General features: G+C 40.9%; 1 protein-coding gene across 7 annotated transcripts in view; it reads left to right on the forward strand.

Moving 5' to 3' along the window:
* eya4 (EYA transcriptional coactivator and phosphatase 4) overlaps positions 1–17,721 on the forward strand; it is a 53,304-nt gene that overhangs the window by 33,009 nt on the left and 2,574 nt on the right. For 2 of the 7 annotated variants that reach the window (XM_074614882.1, XM_074614886.1), the window contains 15 exons: positions 783–866; positions 1,458–1,535; positions 2,189–2,255; positions 2,384–2,526; positions 4,010–4,153; positions 4,365–4,447; positions 5,433–5,607; positions 7,885–8,021; positions 8,208–8,291; positions 12,378–12,467; positions 13,078–13,136; positions 13,419–13,579; positions 14,745–14,859; positions 15,086–15,207; positions 17,310–17,410. In XM_074614882.1, the coding sequence (XP_074470983.1) occupies positions 783–866; positions 1,458–1,535; positions 2,189–2,255; positions 2,384–2,526; positions 4,010–4,153; positions 4,365–4,447; positions 5,433–5,607; positions 7,885–8,021; positions 8,208–8,291; positions 12,378–12,467; positions 13,078–13,136; positions 13,419–13,579; positions 14,745–14,859; positions 15,086–15,207; positions 17,310–17,410 (1,643 nt within the window). Of the gene's footprint in view, positions 1–782; positions 867–1,457; positions 1,536–2,188; positions 2,256–2,383; positions 2,527–4,009; positions 4,154–4,364; positions 4,448–5,432; positions 5,608–7,884; positions 8,022–8,207; positions 8,292–12,377; positions 12,468–13,077; positions 13,137–13,418; positions 13,580–14,744; positions 14,860–15,085; positions 15,208–17,309; positions 17,411–17,492; positions 17,594–17,721 lie in introns of all 7 variants that reach the window. The other 5 variants (XM_074614883.1, XM_074614884.1, XM_074614885.1 and 2 more) reach the window with 5 other exon arrangements.

The raw sequence follows: 17,721 nt of genomic DNA on the forward strand, positions 1-17,721 counted from the left end.
TAAACAGTAGTATGTACCTTTTTGGATGCACCGAGCAGTAATTTACGTCGTCACTTCCTGAGAGCCTCCCTGCCAGTTGGAGATGTGTAACCATGGTAACCCGTGCCAACCTCATGTGACCAAAACGACTTGTGAGAATCAAAGTCTGAACTAATATAAAAACATATAGGCTATTATGCCTAGCAAAGTGAAATGTTATACTTACACGTACATTGAAGCGCTATTGATGTTACAGAGCTGTCCGTCAACGTCCGTTATGAATGTCGTCGTCACTACCGCATTGTATTGTGGGATATTTGTGCTGCTGTAGTGTCTAGCATTGCATACTATAACGTTTCCCCGTAAATAGTATGCAATTCACGTACTATTGGTTTTTATACTAAGGTTTCTGACGTACAAAAAAATTTCACATACTGTTTTAGCGTACTAAAGAAATTTAGTATGGAATTTTGGACTTGCTAGTAGGCAGATGCTTTACATTTGGGTAGAGAAAGACTGTGTCCCTCTGCGTTAATTTTTTATGCTGAGCTAAGCTAACAATTTAAGGCTCTAGCTTCATATTTAGCCTACAGTACAGACATGAGAGTGGTACTGACATTCTCGTATAACTCCTGGCAAGAAAGCAAATGTCAAACAATTTCTTTAAAAAATACCTTTTTACAATACAAATGTCTACTTTTGAAGATAAACAACACCATGTCCCCATACAGTAACTGAGACTGGCATCTGGTTCTCAATGCGTCGTATCCTCACCACCACCTTCCCACCTTGCACCCCTTTAGGTGAAAACATGACAGTTCTAAACACGGCTGATTGGCTGTTGGGCTGCAGCAGCCCGCCCCCCGCCCCGGGCTCCAAGGACTATGGTACAGAGGTGCATGTGTGTGAATCCAAGGCCAGAGCGTATATTAACTTAAATGCAAAAGGAATGGTTCAGGCTGGTCCTAGATCTGATGTGTTTTTTTGTTTTTTTTTGTGCCAGAATTGCAGTGATTTTTTTCTTTTGCTGTGCAGTGTTCCCTGCTCTTTGGATCCCATTGGATTTATCACAGTGTGTGTGGAGTCGTTATATAAATAGTTTCAGGGTTCCCACCAGTCAACACATTTATGAAAAGCTGGGGAATTTGATTTGCTTTAATTTGCTGGGGAAATAAGTTAATATCAGGGGGGTCACCGTGCATGATTACATTTTTAAAATTGAATCATTACCACACAAAAAAGAAAGACATTCAAATAACCAAGGAGGAGTTAAAGTTTTAGGTCATGGTGGTGTTTTGACTTGGTCATTAAAAAGTAATTTAAAAGCTGTTCACATCAATTATAGTGGGAACCCTGCACACGGCATTTGCTCCCATACTTGGAACTGCATGGTAGTTTTTTGTGTGTGTGTGTGTGTGTGAGTGATGGTACTTCTTTACTGGCCTCCCCTAACACCGATCTTTTCCGTCTTCCTTAAGTGAAAACAGAGCCTATGAACAACAGCGATACAGTCACCACGACAGGCGACACAGCACTGGACACATACGCAGGCTCAGGTAACATACACACAGAAATACGCTCATTTCCTCATCTAGAGGAAAAAAATAATTCACACGTCTCTCCGTACTAGTCAGCTCTGTATCACTCTGTTTTCTCAGCCACACACAAACACCATCATCCATTTCAGCTCCGCGGTGGGCCCGCTGAAAGCTTTAATCCCGTGAAGTATTGCCTGTCCTTGGATTGCGTCATCAAAGGCTGGCAGGGGGATGAGAGAGAGCGAGGGACATTTTTACACTTGTCTTCTTTTTTTTTTTTTAGACTCGCACACGACCCCGTGCTCCTTCACACACACACTGAGACGCAAAACCATTAAGCAACGCACCGTGAGGGTTTAGACGCAGCGGGGTGTTTGTCAGTATTGAGCTCTGACATCTCAATGACCACAAACAGACATTGTGTTTTACCATGAGGCCCGCTGTAAGGGGTTTTCGTGGACTTGCTTTGCTCTCTAAAGGGGGAGAACTTGGCTCCTCTCCATTGAAAATGCTTCAAATTATGTTTACTGGAACTCAAACGAGCCCGAGGCCTTGAATTGTGCAGTTCAGGAGTGGTTTTGTTCAATGTGAAAGGAAACAGAAGATTTGAGCTGACACCATCCGTAAACTTGTGTTTGCCTTGTTGTTTTTGATTACTGTGCTGTTTTTAGTAATCACCAGCAGCGGGTACAGCCCTCGTTCAGCCCACCAGTACTCCCCTCCGCTCTACCCATCAAAGTAAGTCTGGCTTTTTACACAACAGAGGCTGCTTTCTAAGAATTCTTATCAGCATATCGTCTCCTACGCTTAATCCTTATCGTCCTATCCTGCCATCGCCTGTCATCTCCTCTCCTCTCCTCTCCCAGGCCCTACCCTCACATCCTCTCCACACCGGCAGCCCCTCCCATGCCGACATACGCCGGGCAACCCCAGTTCAGCAGCATGCAGCAGTCGACCGTCTACACTGCTTACGCCCAGACAGGACAGGCCTATGGACTGTCCTCCTATGGTATCAATAAACACACAGTGACATACAGTAGCTGCCCTAACAAACACATATAAACAGCTATGGCTGGGCAATATGACGATATATATATATATATATATATATCATCAAAACGATATAAAATGTCTATCGTATATTTTTCTTTTATCGTGATATGGGCTAGGCCTGTATTTATTTATTTTTCTCTTTAATTTCACTTAAAACTTATCTTCAATTTGCACTCCAGTTCTTAAAATGAGAAACAAATTGTCAAGTATTTAATTCACACAGGAGTATACAAAAATATGCTTTACGGTGTGGTTATTTCATATGGACTATTTATTTACTGAATTACCAGAAAACAATCTTATTTATCGCAAATTAATCGCACATTTTGTATCTGTTCAAAATGTACCTTAAAGGGAGATTTGTAAAATATTTAATACTCCTATCAACATGTGAGTGAGCAAATATGCTTGCTTTATGCAAATGTATGTATATATTTATTATTGGAAAACAATTAACAACATAAAACAATGACAAATATTGTCCAGAAACCCTCACAGGTACTGCATTTAGCATAAAAAACATGCTCAAATCATTACATGGCAAACTGCAGCCCAACAGGCAACAACAGCTGTCAGTGTGTCAGTGTGCTGACTTGACTATGACTTGCCCAAAACTGCATGTGATTACCATAAAGTTGGCATGTCTGTAAAGGGGAGATTCGTGGGTACCCATAGAACCCATTTTCATTCACATATCTTGAGGTCAGAGGTCAAGGGACCCCTTTGAAAATGGCCATGACAGTTTTTCCTCACCAAAATTTAGCAGAAGTTTTGAGCGTTATTTAACCTCCTTCACAACCATCTAGTATGACATGGCTGGTACCAACGCTTTAGCTTTAAAACTGAGCCCACTACAACCTCCGAGAGATCGATTGTGCTAATGCGTTAAAGAAATTAGTGGCGTTAAAACGAATTTGCATTAACGCTTTATTATCGCGTTAACTTTGACAGCCCTAGTCGTGATATTTATAATTATCAAGGTATGAAATTACCTATATCATAATTTTGGCCATATCGCCCAGCCCTAGCAGCACATGTATTTTGTAATCCACTGTGAACAAAACTTAAGAAGTGTTACTCTTTGGTAAGATTTACTAAAATGGAACTACAGGTCTTAATGTACTCAGAGTGAAGATTAGTGGAATAGAGGAAAACCTTGTTGGGTCTTTTCTGTGTGGTCATAAATGGACAAAACCACATAATTCAAATTAAATTGTAATAGGAAAAGGAAATGCACAAATTAAAATTAGATTAATTTGCTCTCGTTTTTCAATTTGCTGGTGTGATTGGCTACAAGCAAACAAAACTTGACATAGTGAGATCTTTTGAGGCCAAACCAAAGAGCGGCATGAATGGAACTCAATGCAAGTAAAGCCAGAATGTCAACCGTTTTTAACGTATGCAAACACTGTATAATATTCTTGTTTTTCTTGTCACAGACCTCGGTGTGATGCTGCCGGGCATTAAGACAGAGGGCGGCCTGGCCCAGAGTCAGTCTCCTCTGCAGACGGGCCTCAGCTACAGCCCCGGCTTCACCACGCCTCAGCCCGGACAGACTGCATACTCACCCTATCAGATGCCAGGTCAGATGGAAACATATACTATCAAACACTTCACTTGTCACTCCCACCTCAATTGAATTTGTTTTCCCGTTCAAAAATGAAGGAACTATCCTCAGTATTTTTATATTCTTGCTGAAAATGATCTTACATTTCAATGCTATGACTTTGCACACAGTTCAAGTGTGTTTTTCTGTCTCCATCTCTGATTTCATCCTCTTCTTTTTGTCCAAAGGTTCCAGTTTCACTCCTTCCTCAGGCCTCTACGCCACCAACAACTCAGTGTCCAACCCCGCCAACTACACTGCCACACAGCAGGTACCTCAATGTGTACGTGTAGGCTTGTCCTACATTTAAGTTAAAACCACTGGTACAGTCCAGCTGGAAGTTAGCTTAAGTACCACCTATTTTCCCAGGCCCAATAAGAAAGCCCATTTCCCAAGGGAGTTCTCTCCAGAGCAGATCAACCACGCTTCACGTTTGTCTGAGTGGTCAAACGAATGTTGTTTTCCTCATTATGCTAGCTCAAACTAAAGATGATGATTTTGTACAGTGGTGCAGTTGCGATAGTATTTGAGACCAGAAGCGGTTTTACAGTCACGCTTCCACGCAACTTTTCCTCATTCAAGGAATAAAATCTAATTACGCTGTGACCTCGCAACAGGGACAAACACACATTTGTGAAAAGAGTGTTTTGTTCTGAATATTTCTCTATGTCCATGTGATGAATTGTATTGTGGTAGTAAAATGCTTAAAGGGGGATTTTAATGTCCCACTATGATGGATGTGGCTGTTTCAAGGGAGAAAAGTCAAGGTTTGGCTTGTGTGGGTGGATTAAGGGGAATATAGTGTGTGCATGTATGAGTTTAACAGAAAAAGAGAAAGCAAGCAAGAGATGGAAAGAGAGAGAGAAAGTCTGTGTGTATACAGTATGTGGGAATTTGCATACACACTTTGCTGACTACACACCAAAATGTGCGCGTGTGAGTGCATTCATGTGGTGTGCTCCACTTTATAAGGACTCGTAGAGATGGACGTAGTGACAGGTTTAGAGAGCCGACTCGTAAAAGCGCCCATCTCCACTGGGTCAGTAAAAAGCAGCAACACAAGGCTTTAATTGTTTTTGGAGATATAAACTACAGAATCGAGGGAATAAAAGATTACAGAAATGAAAAGGAACACTTGTAAAATCTCTCTTCAAAAGTCAGTTTGAACCTCTCCAGACAAGTGAAACATCTCAATTTTCCCTGTTTTGTTTTTTTTCCTTTTTGTCTTTGCACTCTTGTGTGCTCATTCTCTGCAGGATTATCCCTCATATACGACGTTTGGCCAAAACCAGTATGCCCAGTATTATTCCGCCTCCAGTTATGGGACTTATATGACCTCCAACAGCGTGGATGGCACAGGCACCACGGCGGCCTACCAGCTGCAAGATCCCGCCCCTGCCATGACCGGACAGGCTGCTGAACTTCACCCAGGTTTGTATTAAAGAGGACCTATTCTGATCATTTTCAGGTGCATACTTGTATTTTGACTACAGGTAAATGTGTTACTTGGTGACATCCAATGTAAAATGGTCATGCACATCCAAAACCGTAGTAGGTCGGTGCTGGACCAGTAGAAGACTGCAAAGAAAAACGTAGAAGAAGGTTCGCACACTGTAGCTCCCTTTAAGTGTAATTTATTGGCACAGCTTAGTTAGTGACATTTCGAGCAGATGCTCTTCTTAAAAGGTAAACGTTCTGGTCACATGATAGTCACAGGATACCGCCAGTGACCCAAATATCCCACATATAATCACATGTTACATGTATATTAAGAAAAACACATAATATACAAAAATATACCTAATATGTAGTTTACCTTTTAAGATGGCATCTCTGTGCAAATTTATTAAGTCTGAAGAAGAGCATCTACTCGAAACGTCACTAACTAAAGGTTGGTATACACTCTACGATTTTAGTCTGTTTCTGGCCGGCATTTTGAATGGCAAGACCCATTTTAGAGTCGGATTGAAGACCGATTAGCTCATCCCGACCGGCCGTCGGACAGCCGGATGAATTTCTGACATGTCAGAAATTTGTATTTTTGGTTTCCCCAATGATTCCCCAACGTCAGTGCCTTTTCTCTACTCTTTTTACAGTAATCAGAGCATAGCTATCAAGTGTGTACAGTGTGAGCACTCAGGTCGTGGCTGACGATCGGACCGTACAGTGTGAGCACATAAATCGCGAGCTTTGCAGCAGTAGGAGTAGGAGTTAGACAACAACATTTCTAAAATCGTACAGTGCATGCCCAGCTTTAGATGTGCCAATAAATTGCACTTAAAGGGAGCTACAGTCTGCGGACCTTCTTCTACATTTTTCATTACTTGGTGACATCACCACGTTACGGAAGAAAAGGCGGGACTTCAAGCGAGCATTTCAGGCAGTTCAGGAGCAGTGTTTCCGTGGGGGAGAGTAACTAACTTTGGCATCGACTTTGGGCTTTGTAACTTTGCAGACCTTTTACATACAGAAAAAAACTATATAACAAGGAAAGGAAAGGGAAAAAGCACAAACGCATAATAGGTCTTCTTTAAAAAAAGAAGCAGATCACGAACACACCCACCACAGTTCTAACTCCATGAATATGCCAACAAATGTCAGATTTCTCACCATTCCTCGATACTGGCTCCACAATCTTGTTTCCAGTAGAAAAATACCACAGTTTGAGTAACTGAGTTCAAAACTCTCTTTCACCCATGATGAAGCACAGGAAGTAACTTCAGGCTGTAGCCATAGTTACCTGGCATCGCACTCGCTAATTGGGGGATCGGCATATGTTTACATTAGCCGCTCAGAGACTTTGATTAGAGTGAAGTTATGTTAAATATTGCACTTTTGTGGACAAGTCGGAGAAAAGAGAAGAGAAAGAGCTCAAGTAAACCCATATGTACAGAAATATGGCTTGGTATTCTATTTTTGTTTCTTTTTTTTCCCATTTTTCCTTTGGTTTATCTTGGCTGTAATTCAGGAAGCCTGATTAAAGGAGCTTATCATTCTTCCTGTCACTGGCACTTTCCCTCTCGTCGCTTTTCTCACTGTTTCTCTTTTTTCTTGAGTTGGTATCTGTGTGTGTGTGGAGGGGGGGGGTTGTCGCTCATATGCTCTTTGTGTCTTTTTTGTGTCTTTATCCACCCCCTCTCTCTTGGTCTCTCCCTGATTGAGACATAACAATATGAGAGGCGAAGCTTAGAGTCTGGTTCTGGTTACCACACAGCAGTGGGAGCATATGGCATTAGGAGGGTGTGTGTGTGTGTGTGTGAGCACAAGAATGTGTGTGTGCGCTCATGTATGCTCCTGCAGAATTTCGTATCTTTGCAAAAAACTTTTCTGATTTATTGCACAGCTCCCTCTTTCCCCTCCTCTGTTAAATCTCTACATGTTATCATGAATCAGTCAGAACACCAGTGGTACTTTTGTTTGGGTTCATTGGTAGTCTTTAAGTTGATCTGTTGTGCCAATTACCTTGAATTATTAAACCTGACAAGACGGCTTATTACTGTACAAAGTCTGAGTTATCGCTTTTCCTGAAGTGGATACTCCAGAACACCTGTGGGATCGGCTCAAACCACATCATTACTGTTGCTTTCATGCAGTCAGTGAATACAGCTTGTGATTTACTTGTGCAGTTTTGAGAAGGACATTTGATCATTTTGTAAATTTTAAATGTTTCAAATGTTTAGCCTTGCCTGTGTTTGTGTACACTCTCAGGGGACTTTGATACAGTGCAGAGCCCCTCCACGCCCATCAAAGAGCTGGATGACCGAGCCTGCCGGAGTGGGGGGTCCAAGTCCCGGGGCAGGGGCCGCAAGAACAACCCCTCCCCTCCCCCTGATAGTGACCTGGAGGTAAGGGACCAAAAAACACCCACTTGACGCTTAAAGTACTGACTGAATATTCCACTCAAATCTCGATGGTTATGTGGTATTCCCTGATAGCGAGCAGGACCACCCATGTCACTGTCCAGTTGAGCATGAATGTCCATATGTGCTAAAAGGATGGACATAACCATCTCACTTTTTTTTGCTCTCCAGAGGGTGTTTGTGTGGGATCTGGACGAGACGATCATCGTCTTCCACTCTCTGCTCACGGGCTCCTACGCACAGAAATATGGCAAGGTAGGATCCTGCCTTCACTGGCTGCCTCGTATTATTGTGTTTTAATTTCTATAGACATCCTGCACTACACCAGTCTACTTCTTTCCGTCTTAGGGCTGCTCAAACGTGGGGCCCATGGGCCGTCAGATTTGATTTGGCACACCAGATGTTAGCAGATTTTTTTTTCGCTTTTAGAGTGAAGGGACTTGTATCACATGAAACTAGAAAACCTAAGGAATCCATTGCTTGTCAGAAAGGAGGGTAAATAATGTTCCAATGTTGACATGGCCATTTTCAAAGGGTTCCTTGACCTCTGACCTCAAGATTTGTGAATGAAAATGGGTTCTATGGATACCTACGAGTCCCCCCTTTACAGACAACGTTTGTACTACTCCCATGCAGTTTTGGGCAAAAACATGCAGTTTTTTGAATGCAGTATAAATGTGTTATTTTTGTCTATTCTAACAAGACTCGGTCAAAACTGAGTTTATGGTTGGACCGTGTATGGTCAGTCAGAATTTGTGGCAAAATTTTTACGCAAATAGTCAGTGGTCATGTCTATTATGTGAAATCCAGCGGTACATGCCACGAGGTCTGGCGAGGACGCAATTGGGCGCACTGCTCCACTCAACTGGCCATTCAAGCGGTGACGTACCCTATCGTGGAATGCACGTGATTGGTGCCTGGTTTTCCCCATGTTGTTACATGGCGGCCTGCTCGTAAACTTTCTGTTATTCCGTCTAAACATTCCACCAAAATCTACTTTTGAAAACATTTTAAGCGAGAAATAGGCAATGCCACTGCTGAATCTCGTTTAGTTTGACACCTTGCAAGGCTCCAGATCAGAACCTTTTACATTGGTTGCACTGGTGCGCCTAACTTTTTTCATTTAGGCAAACCAGCACATAATTTAAGTGCACCTAAAAATGTTCACCGTGCCTTTTGGCAACACAACAATACATTTTAAGCATTTTGTTAGTTCCCATAGGCCTACATTAGGGATGTCACGATACCAGAAATTTTGTAGTCAATAATACCAATACCAGTGAAATTCCACGATTCTCCATACCAATGTAAAAACAAAAGTAAAACAATAAATATCATGTACTTCAACATCCACTCCGTTGTTACTGTTTGCATACTGTTTTTTGTTAGGAAGTTAAACAGGTCATAATTCCCTCTCTGTTATCTATATATGACTGTGAAAACATTTCCTTCAAACAACTGGATTTATTCAAGGTTCTCGCCAAAAACTACATTTAACAAGATTACACTCGAACACATCATGAGAACGTTATGATTTACCTTTGCCCAGTACTCAATGTTACTGAATAGAGCCTGAAAGCATCATAATGTAAATGAATGGCACCTCCTGTTAAACTCTCATCCCGCTGATTTCAACAAAGGTTTGTTGTTCCCAATGTATGTCTAAATAAATTGATAATAACTAACACATAACTAACGATCACTTTGCACTAAAGTTCTGAATAAAATGAGAAAATAATCAGTCGTTTTCATTTGTCACGTATTGAATTCCCACAGGAGTATATAAAAATAGGCTTTGCCATGTACTTATTTTATATAGACTATTTATTATATTGAATTCACAGAAAATGTGCTATATCGTGATATATATCATTATTGAGATATGATATTACCTATATCGGAATGGAAGATTTTGGCCATGTCGCCTAGCCCTTAGAGGTTGTTGGGGCCTATGTGAGACCTGTGTCAGGAAGAGCTGGAAAAAAAAAAACTTATTTCCCCCTTGTTTTGTATAATGTGTTAGAAAAAATTGAGTTAATATTCTCCTAAAATTGAATAAATTCCTAAAAAGATAAACATCAACAAAGATAAAGCAGCACCGGAAAAAGCTTTATTTTGTACAGATGAAAATACAAAATCATCTACCAATGAGGCTAAATGTGATTTCATGGTAGGGATACTGGATTATTTATATACCTCCGAAACCAAACCCACGCCCTTACTTTTGAGAGGACTTGTTTTATCTCTAAATTTGACTTTTATGCATTTTATCTTTTATAAAATGCCTCTCACAATGAGCACACCATTCAAATAAGCTTAATTTCCCCTTAGTATATTATATTAACATTACAACATCAACTACTTCAGGAATGTTACGGTCAATTTATGATGATGACCACATACATAAAACAAATCTGTAAATGCACTACATATTAAGAATACATTAAAAGCCCATAATAATTGCTATTACTTACATTAGTTGAATCATAATTTAACATGCTAATTTCGTACTTGGACTGATGGGATGGACTTTGGTGGTCTCGCCTATTCACCTAACAGCTACACCGCTTATAGTTCCCTTTATGTTTAATAGTTCTTGGCTCTGATCTGGGATCACCCTATGTGGCCCACGGATACAGATTTTTTTATTGGGTGATGTCGTTTCCTGTGGGCACCGGCGAAGCCACCAGCCTGCCTGTACGGGCTCTCCCGTCCCACTCCGCGGCCTGCAGAATCCGTTCTGATAATTCTTATTTGGCACTCAAACAAAAGCTGGCACGGCACACACACAACATTTGGAGCCAGACTCGCATCGGGCCATAGGCGTTTTTACAGATAGGGGTTGTGGGCACTGATGTACTTCCGAGTTGCTCTGCAGTCGTGGAATTTAATGTTTGGCAAATTGGGATTTAATGGGTAAAAGGAAGGCCCTGGTGAGTTGTAAATTTCTGTGTGTGTGTGTGTGTGTGTGTATGAGAAAGAGAGCACATGTGGCCTTGTGGTTAATTCAGCTTGCATTGTTTTATATAGTAGAGAAATACTGAATACCAAAGGATAATATCACAAGTCTTGGCTGAAGTAGCATTCCTCTTGACTTGAAATGATGTCAATGGCTTAAATTAGGTTTTCATGTAACCTCTGATAATTTGTCATGTTTTGTATTAAAAATAATTGCAAGAGCATTTGTTCACCTCATTTGCTGCCGCTGCCCTCAAGAAATGTAGTGGCAGCTGTGTCTGTTCGCACCTCGCCCCAAAATAGTGTTTACACTGTTGACATAGCAACCACAAGTACCCTTCTCGTACGGGCTTCTGCTCTAAATGATGTTTCACTTTTTTAATAACTATACATATATACACAGAGAGTTATTCTAACCAGGGATAATGCTCACATCATCATGAGGTGTTGAGTTTCCAGCGCTCAAATGATAACAGCGGAGGTGGAGAGTAGAATTGTTTCAGGCCAAAGTAATACTTGCAATTATCCGTGATTGATTGAACTTGTCTGGCAAAATATAATAAAAAAAAAAAAAAGCCACCTCAGCCTTTCTGGAGACGAATTCAAACCGTTCAAAGGGAATAAACACATTTCAAAACCGCGAGTGTTTCGACAAAGGCTGATGTCAGTGACTCTCCTTTGGCTGGCGGCCAGCGTCATCATTACCTGAGAGACATAAGTGCCTCTTGTCTCTGTGATTGACAGGGGAAGCAGGGAAAGAAATCACTGCTATCACTGTTCACAGCTCTCAAGTTCTGGAGAGCTCCACACACTTTCTGTGCCTCACTTTCACTCTCCTTCCTGTTAGTTTCTTTCTATTCTGGTCGTCTGACGGCGTCAGCGAATCGCGCGGCAAGCTGTCGTCCCTTGCTGACCTATCACAGATGATGGTTTTTGCAGCTGAGCCCCGGGCTTATACACACACACACACACACACACTCACACACTCACACACAAACCATTCACATACCACATACACTCCAAGCGTCTCCCTTTGAGGGTGCCTACTCTCTGCAATACACACATGAAGTCACACACTCTTCCTCTCGCCCCCCACAAACACCCCACCACCACCACCACCACCACCACCACCAAGCATGAGGAATGTTGATGGGACAGAACAAGTGCAACCTGTCTGTCAGCATCTGCTGTGATGAGTGGAGCGTACCAACTCTAAAAGTAGGGTTGGGGAGCCAGGGGTGTGAATTGGGAAGAAGTTGGGGGGGTTGTAAAAACTGAAATGTTTTTTTGGAAGAAGAGGAAATGATGTCCCTCGGATAAGCCAATAATTTGTCTTAATGGTGATTTCGTGATGATGACGATACGATCTTCCTCTTCCATTAGGACCCTCCTATGGCAGTGACGCTGGGTCTGAGGATGGAAGAGATGATCTTCAACTTGGCTGACACGCACTTATTCTTTAATGACCTGGAGGTGAGACTCACATCACACTGACACATGCAAAAACACACTTGTGTTCATTTGTAAGGACATATTCAAATTCATCACAAAGAAAACAACATTAAGCACTTAAAAGTTTCTTGAGGCCAGGCTGTCATTCAGTTAAATACTATACTATACTTTACTATACTATAATACTACTGCCCTCTAGTGGTGTAAAGTGGTGTAACACACCACTTACTGTCAGGGCTGCACCATGTTTATATTCTAATTTTAGTGCATGCTGTTTTGGTATAATTTTTTATGTTGCATGGATTAATACATTTATATACTACCAACCAGAATATGTTGGAAACATATTTTTATACAGAGTAAATGTTTATTGTGACTTTATTTGTCTCAATACAATTTATAGTTACTATTTATGTTGCTGTATAGCATTAAGTACCTTTTTTAATTAGTTTTTTCATGCTTCATTTGAATGAACCAAATGCTCATAATGTATATAGCATACTTTTTTATTAAAAAAAAAGTTACTTATCCATGCATCTGCTCTTGTACTTCTGCTGCTGTGACACAATGTCCTTGTGTGGAATCAATAATATCTTATTTGCATGTTGTTTGTGTCTGTGTGTGTGCCCAGGAGTGTGATCAGGTACATATTGATGATGTTTCATCAGACGACAATGGCCAGGACTTAAGGTGAGGATTTAACAATTCACATTTGTTTAATAATTAGTACAATGTTAACATGTTATGGAGTTATTGTTTTTCATAGGCTAATATTTCAAATATTTGTTTTCTGTGGTTTGGCTTAAAGTAAAATGTATTCTTTGTATTTTAAAGGTAGTAATGAATTGCATTCTTACAGATACGAACTGACAGTTATGTTTATAGTACTGAATAATGAAAATAATAATAATTTGATCTTTTTGTTCTAACAGAGCAGATTTTTCAAATAAAACATATCATTATTATTGACAGTACTTACAGTTTTGCAACTGATGGCTTCCATGCAGCTGCAACCAGCGCCAACCTGTGCCTGGCTACGGGTGTCCGCGGCGGGGTCGACTGGATGAGGAAACTGGCCTTCCGCTACCGACGAGTCAAAGAGTTGTATAGCTCGTACAAAAACAATGTGGGGGGTAAGCCAATCTGACGGGAGTTTGCTGGACACCAGGGGCAGACCAGAGCAGATATTAAAAACAAAACTGCTGTTGGCCAATACTTTTGGCTAATTCTCAATATAGTACTATTTTTTATTCAACCAGTTTCAGGCCAAAATGAAAAACATTTAGTGTTTCCTCTTGACATTTATTTATGGTAGCGTGGAAGCTATTCTAAAACAGTATTCAGACTGTAGGACATTAAGGGCCCTGTAAATGCAGCTACAACAACAAAAACCATTACAAATATTAAACGCAAATGAATTATGTGAGGAAACTATGGGGGCCATTATTGTAGCAGAACTATTTGCCAATGTGTGTGGAGAGTTGTGTAACTGTATCTCAATCCGTGTGTGCGTATCAGATTTGTAAATGTGTAAAAGAATCTCTAAATGCGCACTGAGATTTGTCAATGTGTACAGGAATCTGCAAATGTGTATTCAGAATATCTGTGTGTGCGTAATCAGGCTTATAAATGTCTGCCTGAGTTGTAACTGATGACTTGGAGCAAAAATACTTAATTCAGCTATTTATCTCTATGTACGCATTTACAGATTTGTCTACACATTTACGGATTTATGTACGCATTTAAAGATTTGTCTACACATTTAAATATTTATGTACGCATTTACAGATTTGTCTACACATTTGCAGATTTTTGTCTACACATTTGCAGATTTTTGTACGCATTTACAGATTTAAGTACGCATTTACAGATTTATGGATGCATTTAGATATTTGTCTACACATTTGCAGATTTTTGTCTACACATTTGCAGATTTTTGTACGCATTTAGAGATTTAAGTACGCATTTACAGATTTAAGTACGCATTTACAGATTTGTCTCCACATTTAAATATTTATGTATGCATTTACAGATTTGTCTACACATTTGCAGATTTTTGTAGGCATTCACAGATTTGTCTACACATTTAGAGATTTATGTACACATTACAGTTTGTAATAGATAACACCAAAGCCAATATGCAATATTACATTAAAGGCCCACATAACAGTGACTACATATGGGTCTAACCCTAGTGGGCTGAACCTATTGTGTCTTTACCTTTCCTGTTATTTACCCGTGTGTGTGTGTGTGATGCCTGGTGCTGTGAGGGTTTACTAAAGTCATGCTGTGTTTTAGGCCTACTGGGTCCTGCTAAAAGAGACGCCTGGCTGCAGCTCAGAGCAGAGGTGGAGGCTCTGACTGACTCCTGGCTCACCCACGCACTCAAGTCCCTGTCCATCATCAGCTCCAGGTGCCACTTTGTTATATGTTTTCTTTCTTTCACAGAGCCTGTGTTATCGCTCTCCTAGTCCTCCCCTCCGCTAATTAATAAGGTCAAGATTTAGAGTGTGGGAACTAATCCATATTCAGCATCAAGGGACATTAACTCATGATCCATTCCTCCCTCTATCGATCTGTTCATCCATCATTCGCCCACCTTTACGTAATAAGGTCTGCTCTCTGTCTGTGTCCCACAGGAGTAACTGTGTAAACGTGATGGTGACCACAACGCAGCTCATACCAGCGCTGGCTAAAGTTCTCTTATATAGTCTGGGATCTGTTTTCCCCGTCGAGAACATTTACAGTGCAACAAAAATAGGTAAGGAACACACACGTTCCATAAATTCTAAATAATAATCCAATATTTGATGTGGAATGGAAGTAATTGAATAGTAACTTGACTTGACTGGTAATTTAACGGTGCAAAAGGTCACATGTATCTTGCTGGTTATCCATTATTTTGATGTGTGTTCATCTACTCCATATGTTACTGATATCCGGTTTCTTTTTATGATATTAAACTTGTTGCTTTAGTTGGGCTCAGGTTCACTGTGCCGCTGGTTGGGAATATTTGAGTTACAGTATGTTTTATTTTATACCCTGTGTGTGTGTGTGTGTGTGTGTGTGTGTGTGTGTGTGTGTGTGTGTGTGTGTGTGTGTATGTGAGAGAGAGAAAAAGTCCAACTGAACCCAGTACACATTAAATCAACAGATCATGCTGGTTACGCTTTGGCCAAACACACACAGCACCTTGACCTTGAGCAAGAGGCTATCAAGTAGTAGTAATAATATAGTATTCAGCGTAGTTTTAGAAATACAATTATTATAATAGCTACACGGCTAGCATTATAGTACATCCTTCTCCCTTAATCAGTGCTCCCTCTTGTATATAGCATTACAGTGCCTTAGTAAGTGTTTTGATTCAGGGTTATGTGGTATTTCTCAGTGTCAATTTATACAATTTTAAAGTATTTATTTACAAGTGCACTGTGAAAAAAGATTCTGACAGGCATTACCTGTAACAATGGGCATTTATGATTTAAGATTGATCACAATATGTGACTGTTTATCTTTTTACATACATTTCCTATGCAGTGAATATAATTAAGCCATGCGAATGACCTCATGTAATCCCAGCATAGCTCCACCCGATTTCTACCTGAGCAGAAGTCTAATCAACCAGAATAATTGAAAGCTTGAAATATGGTTGTGCCGGGTCTTTAATATGTCATGTTTATTCACAGACTTGTTCTCCAGCTCACGCTGACCTAAACAACATTATTATGCGTCCTCACCTCACACAAGGTCCTGATCTGGCCTTGAACAACTCTGACACTCGTGGGATCTTCCAGGCCGGACGCCCACATTCTGAATGGATTAGCCTGACCCTCAGCCGGTCCGTTACGCAACCGTTACGTACCGCAACTGTGGCACAACACTAAATCATATTCAACCGCACATCAATCTGAGCAAAGGAAACAAAACAACTTGTATTAGAGAGCCAAAACAATCAGGAAAGAAAACTCAATGCCAAAGTGTGTGTGTGTGTCTGTGATCTTATGTTACACCCGGTTCAACCCCATGGTGCCTTGATTGAAATGGACGTAGCGTTGTAGTAACAAAGTGACAAACGGCTGAGAGTTAAGACGCAAGCAGACTGCGTAACGGTTTCAGGTCAGATGCCATATCCCACAAGCTCATTTTGCATATGGAATTACTCTATATACAATTAGCATTGTGTATGTTGTATAGGAAGAAGGATAAAGGATACATCACATACGGCACATACGGGAACTTCGCAAAAAGTCAAGGCAGCGCCCCCTTTTGGGAGGAAGAAAACCCGAAGACCCCATAGACTTCAATGCAATTTGACATGCGTTTGAATTGTAATTTTGACAAATTTGTATGCATTCATCTCTTGTTATACAAACGTTTGTTTCATACACATTTCTAATAATTATTTTGCAACCTTTCCTGCACCTGAGCGATCCCGATACCTTAACAAATTCAGGTTGATCGACCAGATCAACCAAGATCCAGACATCTATACATATTTGATTGAATCACATTAGGCTAGGTGTTGTCTGTGCATAACCAACGTGTTAATAGCCAACTGTTAGATGTATATGCTGCGATTTAGGTGGAGACGACAGTCTGATGCTGCTATAACGTTAATGTATGACTGTATTACTGCAGCAGCCTCCCACTCTAGTCAGTAATCAGTGTGAGCTATCTGTCATGTGTGTGTGTGTGTGTGTGTGTGTGTGTGTGTGTGTGTGTGTGTGTGTGTGTGTGTGTGTGTAAGCCTCCTCTCCCTCACACACCCTTGATGCACACAGCTCTGCCTCTTCCTTCATGTGTTTTATTTCCATCTAAATAACAAAGGAAAAAAACCTGTGAAAGCCATTTGTTTGTCTCCAGGCAAAGAGAGCTGTTTTGAGCGTATAGTCTCCCGCTTTGGCACTAACATTACATATGTTGTGGTTGGCGATGGGAAGGATGAAGAGCATGCGGCCAGCCAGGTAAACAAACTTCTTCTGAACTTTGACCCCTCTGACCTTGTGACCCTCCTTCCTCCCCCTTGTTTATTTGTGTTTTTTGCAGGAAAAGAGAGTTGCTTTGAGCGCATAATGCAAAGGTTTGGCAGGAAAGTAGTGTATGTTGTAATTGGGGACGGTGTGGAAGAGGAGCAGGCGGCCAAAAAGGTAATGGACCCGCAACCTCACCCGTGACCCCGCCTACTCCACACAGTGTGAGCTCTGATTGGACGAAGCCTGCCTTTCTTTGCTGTAGAGGATTTGTGTTGGTCGTTTACTTTTTTTTTCTGTTCTAC

The sequence above is a fragment of the Sebastes fasciatus genome, chromosome 18 (assembly GCF_043250625.1).
Source record: "Sebastes fasciatus isolate fSebFas1 chromosome 18, fSebFas1.pri, whole genome shotgun sequence".
NCBI classification, from domain to species: Eukaryota; Metazoa; Chordata; class Actinopteri; order Perciformes; family Sebastidae; genus Sebastes; species Sebastes fasciatus.